A 15,512-nucleotide genomic window follows, 5' to 3' on the forward strand; every position below is an offset into this window, starting at 1 on the left:
TTACAGAAATACTTTAAAATATTATATTAAGAAATACATCATTTAATTACATATTTATTCAAGTTATTAACAATTGTTCTTCATAATTATTAATTAATATATAAATTTGCTTATAAATTCATAACAATCAAGCACCGTAGATACCCAAGTAGCACGGAGACAACTTTAAGATGCCTTTTAAAAAGGCAAGAGAAATTTTTTTTGGTCTCAAACCAAAATTTTTTTTATATAAATGACATACAGATGTTGGTTCTAGGAGTCGTAGGAAATTTGTCTTTTTTTTAAGTCCCAATAAAGTCATTTCAATTAAGAATCGATTGAATGATTTATTTGAACATCATTTGTAATTCGCTTTTTGTTGTCAAGTGTCAAGTCTTTTAAGCAGATATTTTTTTAGTGACATAAATTTCTAATTGTATGTTTCGAAGTGTGTTACTTGGGTATAATTTTAAAATTAAAAACTTGGCGGTCAAAGTATATTTAAAATTTAAAAATATTGTTTAAGAAATTTAAATTATGTTTCTTGTCGAAGGAATAAGTTTGGATAAAATCTCAGTGATTCGATAGAGTCATCGCGACAAGCTCGTCCGTATTTTTCAGTAACAAAAAGCCTTTCCCGCGCTAACAAAACTGATATTCCGCTTGATTGAGCTAGTTCTTCAGCAGTTATTGATCCTCTTTCATCAAGCTGAAAACAAACAAATAAATAAATAAATCAATCATAAAACTATTTTAAAAGATGAAGCGAATGCAGCAGACACCGACTTTTTTTTTTGATTTTTAAACGAAACAATCGAATATTCTGCTACCTTCGGTATCATTTTTCAAAAACAAATATCTCGATTTCTAAAATTAAGTCATACCAATTCAGCAATATCTTCAACAACTGCACTATCATCATGTGATCTAGCTTGTAGTACCATAACACCGCTGTCAAATATCCTCAGTACTAGTGGTTGATTTAAAGGACCCAGTTGTCTGCTAGCATTCAATAAATCTTCCGGTGACAATAATTCTAATCCACGTGCTCTATTTACGCGACAATAGGCATCAGTTAATGTCATCATTCCTCCTACTTCCTAAATAAATAAATTAATAAATTTTAATGTCTTATTCACTTTTATTAGTGTAAATAATTGGGATTTTAATTCTTAAACTATTACACGTTTGTTTGTTGCAAGTTTTTAAAGAGTGAGGCTGAATAGTTTACTCTAGATTAGTCAGTAGTTAATTATAAATAATAAAAACCTTTACTGGTTCTTCTAGTATCTGAGATAGCTGAATAGCCAATTGTTTAAAATATTCATTGCTACTTTTATAAGCATCACGTGTCACTGGATCATCAATTCCCATACTCATTAAATATGATTTGAATCTCACAGTCTCATCTTCAGTGATATCACCTTGTCTTTCCTGTAATTATCTTATTAATTAAATTTATCAATAAATCACTTATTTTTATCATATACTAAAATGGATAGAAATCGTAACAATTTTAAATGTCTATAATAGTTACCCGTATTTTAGTGGATATTGTTTTAGATATCGAAACCATATCTTTAGCCATCTCCATTAATTTTTTTAGATCTTGAAATGCCATGGTAATACTTTGATCAGTAGCTTTCTGTCTCTCTTGTAAACTTCTCTCAATACCAATTATTCCAGTTCGTGTTTTAATTACTGGAAGTTTACTTTTATTTGATTGGTTGCTCGCTTCAGACTCTACTGGCGGAGTTATCATAACAATTTCCCACTGTTTTTTCATTATCACGTCAGCTAATTGGGATAGATAATTTGGGTCTAGACCTTCTTTGAATGATAACTTTATGTGCATACTTGTGCTGTTATCAACTGGTCCAGGCAATTTGCCTGTAGTTTAATATTTTAATTAATCAATTGATTAAATAAAAATAATAAGCAATAGATTAATTACCAATCGGTGGTTCAGATAAATGTAAAATAATTTTTTTACTACGGCCAAATGAAAATGCACTTGGTACTTCTTCTTCAAAAAAAATGACATAACGTAATGATAGTGATAGACAAACTTTTCCATTCGGTATATCACCAGGACGTCCCCATATTAGACGATGACTTGTCAATACTAATTCACCTCCAGCAAAATTTGTCTACATAAAAATAATATATGAACAAATATTTTAAGTATTTTAATTATTAATTTTATAAAAATATTTTATAATCTCAGCCTGTAGATAATTAAAAATTTTCGGATTTTCTTTTCAATAAATCAATTGCAAAAAAAAATAAATATAAAAATATGCACATGTAGAAAATTTGAAAAACTATAAGTGCAGTTTTTTGGAGTATTTTTATTTTATAATTTAAATTTTTGAAAAAATCAACAAGTTATTAGATGTCGGCTAACTTCAGTATCATAAATATGTTTTGAATTTTCAAATAAATAATTAAAATGTCAGTAGAATAAAAATTTAAAAAAGCGTATTTAGATCAATGAAAAATCAGTGCGTGCATTTTTTTAAATTTCATTATTTTAATTTATTAATTTAAAATTTATAAAATGTCTCACGTCTGCTACATTCACTCTAATATTCAAATATTTAAAAAAGTATTTACTACATTAATTAATATTTATAAAATATAAATAAATAAATAAAAAATAAAAATATACCTTAGTATCACCATCATAAATTCTCACTGATAAATCTCTTCTTACATAAATTTCATTTGGCATAAGCCTTGATTCCGCATATTCAAACCTATTCATTATTTATTTATTTATTAACTTAATTAATTAATTACAATAATAACCATCTATCTATTTAACTACTGCAAAAAATAAAAGAGGTTAATGTTTTAGTTTGACAGTATAAATAAAGAAAACTAATTTACCAGCATGACAAGCATCGTCATCAGCTGTTTAATTTTTTCAATATCTCTTTTTACTCTCTTTTTTCGTGTGCGCTCATGCCTCATCCACATTCGCCGTTAAATAAAATACCGGTAATTAATTAAATAAATTATTTGTTTATTTTACAAAATCATCCATTTTTATGTCGGCAATTATTTTTTAATTAATTAAAATATTATTACATGTTATTGCAAGTGAGTTGCGTCAGTTTTGAAATCGGTTTTTGAAAATAATTTTTGGATAAATAATTTAATTACAAATTAAAAATTGTTAATTAAATATTTAAAAAATGTCATCATTAATTTTACGTTCCCTACGTAAATTTCAATCATGTCCTAAATTAATTCCTGTGACAGTAAGTTTCTATATTTATTTATTGATTATTTTAATTAAAATTACCAAGAAGTTTAATGCCAATAAATTACTTAATTAATTATTGATTGTCATTAATTTTTTTCAGAAACAAGTAGCTCGTTATTCAACTCCACGAAAATTACCACAACCGGATCCATCAACAGGACTCATTGAAAAAATAAAAAAGATATCAAAATTTCTTGGCTCATCACGTTATTCTCCAATAACATGGCGTAGTTTTGCTATCGGTGGAACAGTAGGTGGTATTTTTCTGTTATATCTTCGGTATCTGAAAGAAAAAAAGGATTTGGCACTTGATCGGGAGCGCAGAAGGTCTCTTGGAAAAGCAGCCATCGGTGGCAAATTTGAATTGATTGATTCCAATGGTAAATTGGTTAAATCTGATGATTTCTTGGGTCAGTGGGTATTAATTTATTTCGGATTCACTCACTGTCCGGATATCTGTCCCGACGAACTTGAAAAAATGGTATCGATTATTAACGATCTAGGTATGTTATTTATTTAATCACTGTAATTAATCACAATTATTATTAATTTTAATTAAAATTTTTTGTTTTATAGAGAAAAAGGATATTAAAATTCAGCCGATATTTATATCCGTGGATCCAGACAGAGACACACCAGAAGTTGTTGGAAAATATTGCAAAGAATTTTCCGATAAAATAATTGGATTAACGGGAAATAAAGAACAAATTGCTAAAGCTTGCAAAGCTTATCGTGTTTACTTTAGTAGCGGACCTAAGGACACTGATAATGATTATATTGTTTGTATTTTCAATTTAATTTCAAGTTATTTTAAGAATTTTATCTATGAATATGACTAAAATTTGTTATGAATTGAATGAGATGTCCATCAATATAATTACTTGTTTAAATTACAGGTCGATCATACAATAATAATGTACTTAGTAGATCCAGATGGGATTTTTGTCGATTACTATGGACAAACCAACACTGCTGAACAAGTTATGGGCAGTATAATGCTCCACAAAACTAAATTAGCAAAAGTTAAAGACGAGACGTCATGGTTCCCGCTTGTCGGTCTTAAAGAAACTGGAAGCGCGGCGTAATTTAACTTTTTATTAATGTATATTTTTAAATTTAAATACTTACATAAATACTGAAATTATTAATTATAATTCTTGTTACTCAATCGTCCTGTAGATAATATAATAATTTAATCATATTTATAAGTAATCTTATAAACGTATATAATAATATAAATTTATACATAATCATGTGTAATTATGTATTCGGTCAATGAAATTATATAGAATTTTATATAATTAAGTTCTAACGAATTCTATCTAATGACATCTTGGAAGAATATCATGCAATACCGGTGTCTGGATTCCTTCAGCCTCCCAAATAGCACAGAGACAACTTTAAGATGTCAAAGCTATACAAATTACAATAAAAATAAACTCAATTGGTTCAGACTCTTGGATAAAATAACTAATCAAATAAATTAGACCGATAATTAAAATCTTATATTTTATATATATTTTTTATAGATATAAATTAAAAAAAATTTATATAGAAATACGGCAGTTTTAAATTTTTATTATTAATGATATTAAAAGCAACATTTGTCATCAATAATAATAAATTGAAAAAATATTATTTTTTAAATATATAAAACGTACTAGTGTTAGACAATCAAATCAAGTATTTGTTTAGAACATTTTGAAATTTTACCATGAGCATCAAGCATTGATTTACTTATAGATGATGATTTTAATAGAGCGATTGTATTTTCTGAGTGCTTCAATAATTGGACTAATGTATTTTTATCATCAGCGTTATTTGTTAACGCAATGAGAGTTCCAAGAGCAACAAGTCCTCGGAAAATAGCTTCTGGATCTTTTAATTTATCCAAAAGTACTGTCATTAAAGCAAGTATTCTAAGACGACTTGATAAGTCATCTGATTTATTATTTAATGCTACTGTTAAATTCAAGATGTACGTAGCAATTGCAACCTGAAAAAGAAAAAAAACAATAATAAACATATACCTCCAATTAATTCAATCCAATCTAATACAGTCTTACGTATTTTCATTATCAAATAATAAGTATCCAATTAAATACCTGATTATGTTTACTGCCGAGCGAGGAAAGTTTGAGCAACACATCTAATACAGATTCTGCATACTGGAGACCGAACTTTTCACCCGATTCGTGATTAAACATATTAGCTAGTAGTCGGAAAATAAGCATTTGATTTGCCGCTACTGCGTCAGGTGAGAGGTGACGTTTAATAACTGGGACCAAGTTGTCATTGCAGAGATTATCATTTGGTGACTTTTGTAAAACAGCTAATCGAGCAATATCTAACACTGGGAACACAAATTCGTTGGGCCACTCAAGAAGTGTCCAAAGAGTACTGTTGGTTTCAGCGTCAGCTTGTTGAACTTGGCCTCTAGCTACATTAACTACAGCTTCCAATTTAGCGTCAGGTATCCGTTGCAAACATTCTCCTAGTTGACTATTGAACTCTTTTATTTTTTCTGCAATTATCGCATTGATATTAATTACATTTTCTATTTGTTGATTGATGATAAATTAATTTTCTTACCTAGTATGGCAGCATAATTAGCTTGCTCAAGCTTCAAATAACTTTTATGCGGTATGTAAGAGAGTGTGGAAACGCTAGATGATGATGACGATGAAGATGCTGATGCAGGCATCGCCTCGCGGGATGACAAACTAAAGCTGGTTTGAGGTACGTAACTATTACTACCAGTAAAAGGATCTGGATTCGAAGTTGATGCTTGTACTCCTGGTGCGTTGGGTAATCCTGATCCAGGTATATATCGATTACCACCAGTCAAAGGATCCGCTTGTGCTACTGGCGCATTTGGCAATCCTGATCCAGGTATGTAACGATTACCTCCAGTAAACGGATCCGCGTATGATGAACTTGGATTAAATGATGGTGTACTATCAGAATTTTTTACTATAAAGTTTGCAATCTATAAAATTTATAAAAAATTAGTTATATTATTCGAAATTGCATTTTTAGTTTTATTTATTATGTAAAAAGAAATGAATGACGTTAAAAAAAAACCGCGAATTCCATAGATTAGATGGTATATAAATAATTGGTATCATCAAGTTGTCTTATGAAATGCTTTATATTTATTAAAAACTTATATTTATTTAAAGTAGAAGTAGCACTTGTGGCCACTGCTCCATTTTTGGACATATGAAGAAGGATAAACTAAAATTATCATTGCAATAGTGTGATAAAAATACATGAGTGATCGGGTACTAGTTCTCTGATCGGATACTGAGTCTTACCTCAATAGAAAAATCATATTTCCAAACATACCTGATCTAAGAACATTTGGCTGAGTCCATTTTTGTGAATAAACGTTTGTGCGACATGCCAAGGATCTTCAGTTTTATTGTAAGGCAACTTGAGTGGGGGTACTCCATCCTGAATGTCAATCGAGAACACATAGTCATACTCTTTGCCCTCGTAAAGTTGCTTTTGCGAGTCATTATTAACGGCTCCAACGACATCGCCGACTTTCACCCATTGCTGCTCGCTCGCCGACCACGAATAAGCGATAGCTTTACCGCCTTCATTGATCATTTTGGTCTGACCGTCTCTGGTTCCTGGTTGCGCCAGTGCACTCATCGTCGGCAGCCTATGGAAGATGCCGTTTAAATCCGATAGACATAATTCTTCAGCATCTGTTTATTATCATTACAACTATTCGCTCGGCAAATAACTAACATATAATTATTAAACAAACAACAGTACTCACTCATTTATCTTAACACTGCCAAGTTCTTTTTGTGTTTTAGCTTGGTCATCAATTATTTGAGCTTCATAAACTTTCATTATTTCCGGACTCGCCCAACGTGATGAATCTGAGGAAAATATTCTGATAATTCCGTCCGATGAACCCGAAACGATGTCACCATTCGGCAGCAACTCAACGCACCAAACTGACGTGGTTGGTACCATTATCGTTTGATCAACTTTCCCATTTTTCCAAACTCTTATTGATTTGTCTTCGCTCGAGCTCACAACGAGACTACCGTCAAAGGTCGCTGAAATACTATAGATATAGTTCTCATGTCCATAGTAAATACCCAGACTACCACCAGTGATAGCATTCCAGTGTCTGATAGTCGCGTCATTTGCACAGGTCAAAAACTCATCAGCTTTTATTGCCGCGATATCACGGACACAGTCAGTGTGACCTTCAAGTTTATGAACTTGTGTCCCGTCACGGCTCCAAACAATGACATTTTTATCTGCCGACCCCGTAACTATTGCCTTGTTCGGCAAGTCAGCAACGCACCAGATTGCTAATGAGTGACCATGCAGAGTCAGCAATGGCTCCTCTACATTATCAAGGCTCCATAATTTAGCACTCATGTCCCATGAGCTTGATAAAAATGTGCCTTCCTCAATGCCTATCCGTAAATTACAAACTGTGTCTGCGTGCGCCTTTATTTTTTTCATGGGCTCAGTTTCCCCGAGTTTATATATACAAATATAATGGTCATTACTACCAGTTATTATTAAACTATTTGGATATTTATCCGTTGGATTTAATACACATACTGAGCTCACGAAATTGGTATGCCCTTGCAAAGTAGCTGATAGACTGAAGTCAAAATCATCTCTGTAGAAAAATTTTATTTAAAAATTAAATTGTCATTTTTTGGTGATGCTGGAGGAATTAAAATTTATAATTGTAATTAGCGTATAAATAATTACCGGTTAGGTATCCATACACGTGCAGTTTTATCCCGAGATGCAGATACAATTGTTCCATTTTCAAAGGCTGAAATTGCACGGACATCTTCACTGTGCCCAACTAATGTGCAGCTCAATCTATACGGCAATTTGTCCATTGTCTTTTTTTCTTTGTTATAAAAATTTTTTAAAATTACGCAAGTCACCCACAGATAAATATTTTAAATGATACGGGTAGGATTGATGCCATTGAAATAATACCACAACAGTAATCGTCTCCTTCTAGCAATTTGCCAAAGCTGTTGTTTTTTTTTTGTTTTGCAAGTAACTGATAACGTCATCTAACTGCTGATTGGTAAATTATAATAAGCAACCAGGAACTTGGAATAAAAGTAAAAGCAAATGGAGATGTCGACACTGAAGAAAGATGGCTTTCAAAAATAATCGGTACGAAAATTTAAATTCAAAATATTCAGGATTCGAACACCAGGTGTCAGAGTATTTGTTTTCTATTGAAAATAGTTGACATCTAGATGTTCGCTTGTTTAAGTATTGACTTTTTTTTGCTAACAAACTAAAGGCGGTAAATAGCCGGTTGTTTTATCAATAATCACGTTGCCGTTGGATTCTTGGGTTAGATTGTCAGTATTAGGATTATCATTACTGTAATTAATTAATTATAAATCAATATGAAGATCGAGGAAGTTAAAAGTTCAGTTAAAACTCAAAGAATATCAGCCCATACTCATATCAAAGGCTTGGGTCTTGATGAAAATGGTATTGCAATACAATCAGCCGCTGGTCTTGTTGGTCAAGAAAGTGCACGAGAGGTTAGAACTTTGTTTAATTTTTTAAAAAATGTAATAGTTATTGACAGAATTATTTGAATTAATGTTAAAATATTTCAGGCTGCAGGAATTGTCGTGGACTTAATAAAATCAAAGAAAATGGCTGGCCGTGCTATCTTGCTGGCTGGACCACCGGGTACTGGAAAAACAGCAATAGCTCTAGCAATTGCCCAAGAACTAGGTAACAAAGTACCATTTTGCCCGATGGTCGGGTCAGAGGTTTACAGTTCGGAAATCAAGAAGACGGAGGTGCTGATGGAGAATTTTCGTCGTGCTATTGGGCTGAGAATAAAAGAAACCAAGGAAGTTTACGAGGGTGAAGTGACAGAACTGACGCCAGTTGAGACGGAAAACCCGATGGGCGGGTACGGCAAGACTGTGTCACATGTCATCATCGGGCTGAAGACAGCCAAGGGTACGAAACAACTTAAACTGGATCCTTCAATCTATCAGTCGCTTCAGAAAGAGAAGGTTGAGACGGGAGATGTCATTTATATTGAGGCTAACAGCGGTGCTGTAAAAAGACAGGGTAGAAGTGATAATTACGCAACTGAATTCGATCTCGAAGCTGAGGAATACGTTCCTCTCCCAAAAGGTGACGTTCATAAAAAGAAAGAAGTTGTTCAAGATGTGACTCTTCATGACTTAGATGTAGCCAATGCTAAACCACAAGGTGGACAAGACATTATGTCGATGATGGGACAGCTGATGAAGCCTAAAAAAACAGAAATAACAGGTAATGTCTTTTATAATTTTATTTATTTTATCATCCAATTATTTGTACACTTGAAATATTTAATTATTTAATTTATTTATCGCAGACAAACTGAGAAAAGAAATAAACAAAGTAGTAAACCAGTACATAGATCAAGGAATCGCTGAATTAGTACCTGGAGTTTTATTTGTCGACGAAGTTCACATGTTGGACATTGAAACCTTCACTTACCTCCACCGTTCACTCGAGAGTGCGATTGCACCCATCGTAATATTTGCCACGAATCGCGGCCACTGCGTCATTAGAGGTACCGAGGACATTGTCGCACCACATGGAATTCCACTGGATTTGCTGGATCGTCTTCTTATCATAAAAACTCTTCCTTACTCCAACGCTGAAATAGAACAGATTATTAAATTACGAGCGATGACAGAGGGGCTTCAGGTTGACGACGAAGCTTTTGCGGCTCTTGGAGAACTAGGAACGAAAACAACTCTCAGATACGTCGTTCAATTACTCACTCCGGCTTCACTGACCGCTAAAATAAACGGAAGGTCGACGATTAAAAAAGAAGATATTCAAGAAGTCGGTTCTCTTTTCCTAGATGCTAAATCTTCTGCTAAAATTCTTACTGAAAACAAAGATAAATATATGATGTAGTTTTATTTCCTTATAAGTATCTTTATTATTATTTTCTGTCAGTGAATAATTAATTATATTTTGATAAGATTGATAGAATTATTTGTTTATATGCTTTCTAACAATTGATATGTTAAAATAATTTTAAGATTAATAAAATATTTTTGAATTTTCTCAGGTAACTATTTAATTTCTTTATATTGTTTATTAAAGAATATGTCAGGGTCAAAAAAGTTCATGTGTAATCAGACAATTGTGATATTTTCTCGTGATGTCACAGCAAACGTCAATATAAAATGTCTTAGCCCATTGACGTTTTTCAGTTTGCTTTTCTTCGTTGAATTTGAACTATCGTTTATTTTTATTCGTAAATTATTATTTTATTTGAATAAAAGAGATGCAATGTACATGGAGATTTTCCCGTTGTACCAAATTCCTGGTGCAGGATAATTTTAAACGCGTTCGCGGATTAGCTGTGAGTACCCGAGCTTTTAAATTTGATGAATTATTTCGTGAACGTGAATTCCAGTCACGACATATCGGCCCGCGAGATCATGAACAGTTGGAGATGCTCAAAACTATTGGATTTAAAGTAAGATTTGGTTGGGTAATTATATAAAAAGAGGGTAACTGATATATATTTTTACTGTCGATAAAAATCATTATTTAGTAAATTAAAATGAAAAAAATCAAGATTCATGAGAAATTTTTATTTTTTGTCCTAAATGTCAGTACCTTTAGTCTAATTATTGATTAATTAATTCATTTAATATAAATTTATTTATTTTTTTCGTCATTCTTCATCATGCGCGTCAGTCTCTTCAAGTCTGATAATAAAAAAATTTAAATTCCTCATAAAATATTTACTATTTATTTTAAGTGAAATAAATAACTGACTTATTGCCCGTAAAAATTATCATGAAAATAAAAATTATATGATTTAAATTTTATTTAAAAGTTACCCAATTTTAAAAAACTATTCATTTGTTCGATATTAATTTTGCAATTAATATTTAAAAAATTTTAGTCATTAGAAGAATTAACAAACGCTGCGGTACCCAGTAATATTAGAAGAAATAAGGATTTGGAACTGGATCACCCGATCAGTGAGTATGGAAAATTTAAATATTTACTAATACTGATGAAGAAATAACTTGAACATTTTATTCTGCAATAAATTTTATTTGTTTATCGATATTTTTCAACAATAAGTTGTGAAAGGGGCTTAATTTTTTAAAATTCGATGACTCGTGGCTCTAATAATAATTAAACATTGATAATTTTTAATCTGCAAATTGATACGCTGATATCTTGGGTCATAAAGTTCATGCTCGTGTTGCTGCATTCAAATTCACGTGATCTTTCAATTTCGAATTATCTCACACGTGTTTTTACTCATTGATAGTAACATATTTCATTATTATTATTTATTTATTTATGTTATTACTTTCCAGCTGAATATGAGTTGATTAAAAGAATAACCGAGATGTCGCAAAAAAATAAAGTATGGAGAACTTACATTGGTATGGGATATTACAATTGCTGTGTTCCGCTAACGATTATGAGAAATATATTTGAAAATCCTGGATGGTAATTTTTTAATATTGCATTCATTTATTAAGGCAATGTACCCAATATATATACCCCCGTAAAAATATATATACACCCTTGTAAAAAAAATCTGAAGCTCAGAGAGTTCGAAACTGGTAAACTTTTGAGCTCCTTGAAGTAAATGATTAAAATTTTTAATAGGACCACGCAGTATACGCCGTATCAACCGGAAATAGCACAAGGAAGATTAGAAAGTCTTTTAAACTACCAGACGATGATTTGCGATATGACTGGGATGGAAGTAGCAAATGCATCACTTCTTGACGAAGGAACGGCAGCAGCCGAAGCTCTGGGTCTTGCATACCGTCATAACAAACGTAAAATATTATTCGTTTCTGATAAAGTCCATCCCCAGACTATCAGTGTCATTGCAACCCGGGCGAACTCTCTGGGATTAACTCTGCAAGTTGGAGATGTTTTTAACGTCGACACATCTTCGAAACAAGTTGCAGGTATTCTTCTTCAGTATCCAGACACCACTGGAGCTATTTATGATTATCAGAAAGTAGTTGATAAAGCTCATGCTGACGGAGTAAGTAATAAAAACTCAAAATTTATTTAAATATTAATATTTGTATATTAAAAATTTTTTTAAAATTAGACTTTAGTGTGCGCAGCAACTGATCTTCTGTCTCTAGCAATTCTCCGTCCTCCCGGTGAGTTTGGCGTCGACATTTGTGTAGGAACCAGCCAACGTTTCGGAGTTCCTCTGGGCTATGGAGGACCACATGCTGGATTTTTTGCATGTCACAACAAACTGGTGAGACTGATGCCCGGAAGGGTAGTTGGTGTGACTAGAGATAGTGATGGCAAAGATGCGTATCGTCTGACTCTCCAAACACGTGAGCAGCATATAAGAAGAGATAAAGCTACGAGCAATATTTGCACCGCTCAAGCACTTCTTGCTAATATGTCAGCAATGTACGCTGTTTATCACGGCCCCGAGGGCATACGTGATATTTCTAGAAAAGTACATCACTTGACTCTTGTCCTTGCGCGTGGTCTTCAAGCTGCCGGTAATCGTATGCATAATGATTTCTTCTTTGATACGATTACCGTTACACCCAAGCAATCATCTAAAATTATTCAAGACAATGCGCAACGTCTGGAAATTAATCTCAGGTAGTTTTTTATGTGATTATAATTATCTGAGTATCAGTATAGCATCAGTATAAACATTAATAAATAAAAATTTTTAAAGGTACAATGATGATGGGTCTATTGGAATATCTCTTGATGAAACGACGACACCGAATGACGTTAATGATTTATTTAAAATATTTAACGTTAATCAAACTGTCCAAGATATTGTAAATAATGAGTCACTTAATCAAAATCATTTAGAAAATTCTTCGTTCAAACGTACGTCAACCTATTTGCAACATCCGGTATTTAATATTCATCATTCAGAAACACGAATCGTCAGATACATGAAGGCTCTAGAAAACAAAGATGTTTCTCTTGTACACAGCATGATTCCACTGGTAATTAAACTCTTATTTTATTTACTGTACTATAAAATTTATAAATATTAAAATCGATAAATAATAAATATAGGGTTCATGTACAATGAAACTGAACTCCACGACCGAGATGATGCCAGCCAGTCTACCGGGTTTCATCAACATGCATCCTTTCGCTCCAGTAAATCAAGCCGAAGGTTACCGAGAACTGTTTGCGCAATTGGAAAAAGATCTTTGCGCGATAACTGGTTACGATGGAATAAGTTTCCAGCCAAATAGCGGAGCTCAAGGAGAGTACGCGGGTCTCCGAGCTATTCAATGCTACCACGAATCCCAGGGTGACATTGACAGAAAGGTTTGTTTGATACCGATTTCTGCTCACGGGACAAACCCAGCGTCTGCTCAGATGGCCGGTATGCAAGTCGAACCGATTTTTGTCCGGAAAGACGGTTCTGTGGACTTGGAACACCTGAAGGAGATGATTCAAAAATTCAGACAGACTTTGTCGTGTCTGATGATAACGTATCCGTCTACCAATGGAGTATTTGAAGAGACAATCGGCGACGTTTGTGATCTGGTGCACGAGTCCGGAGGTCAAGTTTATCTTGATGGTGCCAATATGAATGCCCAGGTAGGTCTTTGTAGACCTGGTGATTATGGCAGTGATGTTTCACATCTTAATCTTCATAAGACATTTTGTATTCCCCATGGAGGTGGTGGACCTGGAATGGGACCTATTGGAGTGTAAGATATTTAATAAAATATAAATAAACTTTTAATTAAATTGAATATTTAATTTATTATAGGAAACGTCATCTCATGCCATTTTTACCTGGGCACCCGGTAATTGATTCCGCGACTGGTAAAAGCAATGACACTATTGGTCTAGGAACAGTATCTGCGGCTCCATATGGATCTTCAGCAATTCTACCCATTTCATGGGCGTATATTAAATTAATGGGACCTAAAGGACTACGCAAAGCCACTCAAGTCGCTATATTAAACGCCAACTACATGAGCAAACGATTAGAAAAGTATTACAACACTTTGTACAAAGGAGGGACTGGTCTAGTAGCTCATGAATTTATTCTTGACGTAAGAGAATTCAAAAAGACGGCAAATATTGAAGTTGTCGATATTGCCAAGAGGTTGATGGACTACGGGTTCCATTCGCCGACAATGAGTTGGCCCGTTCCTGGTACTCTGATGCCCGAGCCTACTGAGTCGGAAGATAAAATCGAGCTGGATAGATTTTGTGACGCAATGATATGTAAGATTTATAATTATATGAAATTTATTCATTTTACTGAGAAGTTTGGTTTATTGTTCCAGCTATTAGGAAAGAAATAAAAGATATTGAAGACGGAAAAATGGACATAAATGTGAATCCATTGAAAATGGCACCGCATACTCAAGAGCAAGTCATTAGTTCTAAATGGGATAGACCTTATTCACGAGAATTGGCGGCTTTTCCTGCAGTAAGTTATTTTTCATAGAGTAATGGGTGGCAGGGGATCAAAAAAGACGGTTTTAGATGAAGCTGAGGTTGATTGTCATCACATTAAGTCTGAAATCGTATTTTATTCCGTACCACATACTTTATTTTTTACAATTATCTGCATTCAGAGTTTAAATGTCTGAAAATTTAAATGTCAACTTGATTAGTTGGAATAATATATGATTTTTCATCAAGTGCGAAAAGTTTGAATTCCATTCTTGTTTCGAGTAACGACATTTTCTGCTGTAAGAAATAAATTAATTATTTTTTATCTATGAAATTACAATTAATTTGTATAGATTGATTAAACAGGCATTAATTTGTTATTTCAATGCAGATAATGTGAAATATAAAAACAATGTATTAATAATTAATTAATTTGTAATTATTTTTTAGCCATTTTCAAGTGTTCCAAAAATATGGCCAAGAGTTGGTAGAACAGATGATATTTATGGTGATAAGAACCTCTTCTGTACGTGCCCACCAATTCTTCCTCCTCAACAATGATAATAAATAAATTAATTAATAAATTAATTGATAATTAATAATGTTAATTTTGTTCTATAAATATAGTTTAATATTTATTAAAAATTATTTTTCTAATGCTATCAACAATTTAATCTAAATCCGTTAATACAAATTATAAATTTGATTTTTGTACAGATATTTAAATTTATTTAGTTTCATTTTAAAAATAATTTAAATGATAAAAAAAAAAAAAAAAAAAAAAAAAAAAAAAAAAAAAAAAAAAATC

General features: G+C 32.4%; 5 protein-coding genes across 6 annotated transcripts; 3 read left to right on the forward strand and 2 right to left on the reverse strand.

The window, feature by feature from the left end:
* Nucleotides 1-19: 19 nt before the first annotated feature.
* LOC103571268 (vacuolar protein-sorting-associated protein 36) lies at nucleotides 20-2,847 on the reverse strand. The gene is made up of 6 exons (XM_008549380.3): nucleotides 2,651-2,847; nucleotides 1,934-2,129; nucleotides 1,517-1,869; nucleotides 1,249-1,413; nucleotides 864-1,079; nucleotides 20-688 (listed from the first exon to the last, which is right to left on the reverse strand). Exons 1-6 carry the CDS (start codon nucleotides 2,744-2,746, stop codon nucleotides 515-517), a joined length of 1,200 nt encoding a protein of 399 aa, XP_008547602.1. The 5' UTR covers nucleotides 2,747-2,847; the 3' UTR covers nucleotides 20-514.
* Nucleotides 2,848-2,888: 41 nt separating this feature from the next.
* On the forward strand, nucleotides 2,889-4,404 carry LOC103571267 (protein SCO1 homolog, mitochondrial). 2 transcript variants are annotated; one of them, XM_008549378.2, is made up of 5 exons: nucleotides 2,891-2,982; nucleotides 3,086-3,245; nucleotides 3,351-3,753; nucleotides 3,827-4,029; nucleotides 4,147-4,404. In XM_008549378.2, the coding sequence occupies exons 2-5, from the start codon at nucleotides 3,180-3,182 to the stop codon at nucleotides 4,333-4,335; spliced, it is 861 nt and encodes a 286-aa protein (XP_008547600.1). In that variant the 5' UTR covers nucleotides 2,891-2,982; nucleotides 3,086-3,179; the 3' UTR covers nucleotides 4,336-4,404. The 2 variants fall into 2 exon arrangements, with proteins under 2 accessions (XP_008547601.1, XP_008547600.1); XM_008549379.3 differs by lacking the exon at nucleotides 3,086-3,245 and having other exon boundaries at nucleotides 2,889-2,982.
* Nucleotides 4,405-4,812: 408 nt separating this feature from the next.
* On the reverse strand, nucleotides 4,813-8,288 carry LOC103571266 (phospholipase A-2-activating protein). The gene is made up of 6 exons (XM_008549376.3): nucleotides 8,006-8,288; nucleotides 7,041-7,910; nucleotides 6,599-6,920; nucleotides 5,843-6,239; nucleotides 5,356-5,774; nucleotides 4,813-5,246 (listed from the first exon to the last, which is right to left on the reverse strand). Exons 1-6 carry the CDS (start codon nucleotides 8,140-8,142, stop codon nucleotides 4,917-4,919), a joined length of 2,475 nt encoding a protein of 824 aa, XP_008547598.1. The 5' UTR covers nucleotides 8,143-8,288; the 3' UTR covers nucleotides 4,813-4,916.
* Nucleotides 8,289-8,535: 247 nt separating this feature from the next.
* Nucleotides 8,536-10,368, forward strand: LOC103571265 (ruvB-like helicase 1). Its single transcript, XM_008549375.3, has 3 exons — nucleotides 8,536-8,814; nucleotides 8,893-9,568; nucleotides 9,654-10,368. The coding sequence occupies exons 1-3, from the start codon at nucleotides 8,674-8,676 to the stop codon at nucleotides 10,205-10,207; spliced, it is 1,371 nt and encodes a 456-aa protein (XP_008547597.1). The 5' UTR covers nucleotides 8,536-8,673; the 3' UTR covers nucleotides 10,208-10,368.
* Nucleotides 10,369-10,583: 215 nt separating this feature from the next.
* Nucleotides 10,584-15,509, forward strand: LOC103571308 (glycine dehydrogenase (decarboxylating), mitochondrial). The gene is made up of 10 exons (XM_008549431.3): nucleotides 10,584-10,778; nucleotides 11,214-11,292; nucleotides 11,641-11,776; nucleotides 11,939-12,329; nucleotides 12,399-12,919; nucleotides 12,999-13,281; nucleotides 13,355-14,004; nucleotides 14,067-14,530; nucleotides 14,593-14,738; nucleotides 15,155-15,509. The coding sequence occupies exons 1-10, from the start codon at nucleotides 10,584-10,586 to the stop codon at nucleotides 15,263-15,265; spliced, it is 2,976 nt and encodes a 991-aa protein (XP_008547653.1). The 3' UTR covers nucleotides 15,266-15,509.
* The last annotated feature ends 3 nt before the right edge of the window (nucleotides 15,510-15,512 follow it).

The sequence above is a fragment of the Microplitis demolitor genome, chromosome 1 (assembly GCF_026212275.2).
Source record: "Microplitis demolitor isolate Queensland-Clemson2020A chromosome 1, iyMicDemo2.1a, whole genome shotgun sequence".
NCBI classification, from domain to species: Eukaryota; Metazoa; Arthropoda; class Insecta; order Hymenoptera; family Braconidae; genus Microplitis; species Microplitis demolitor.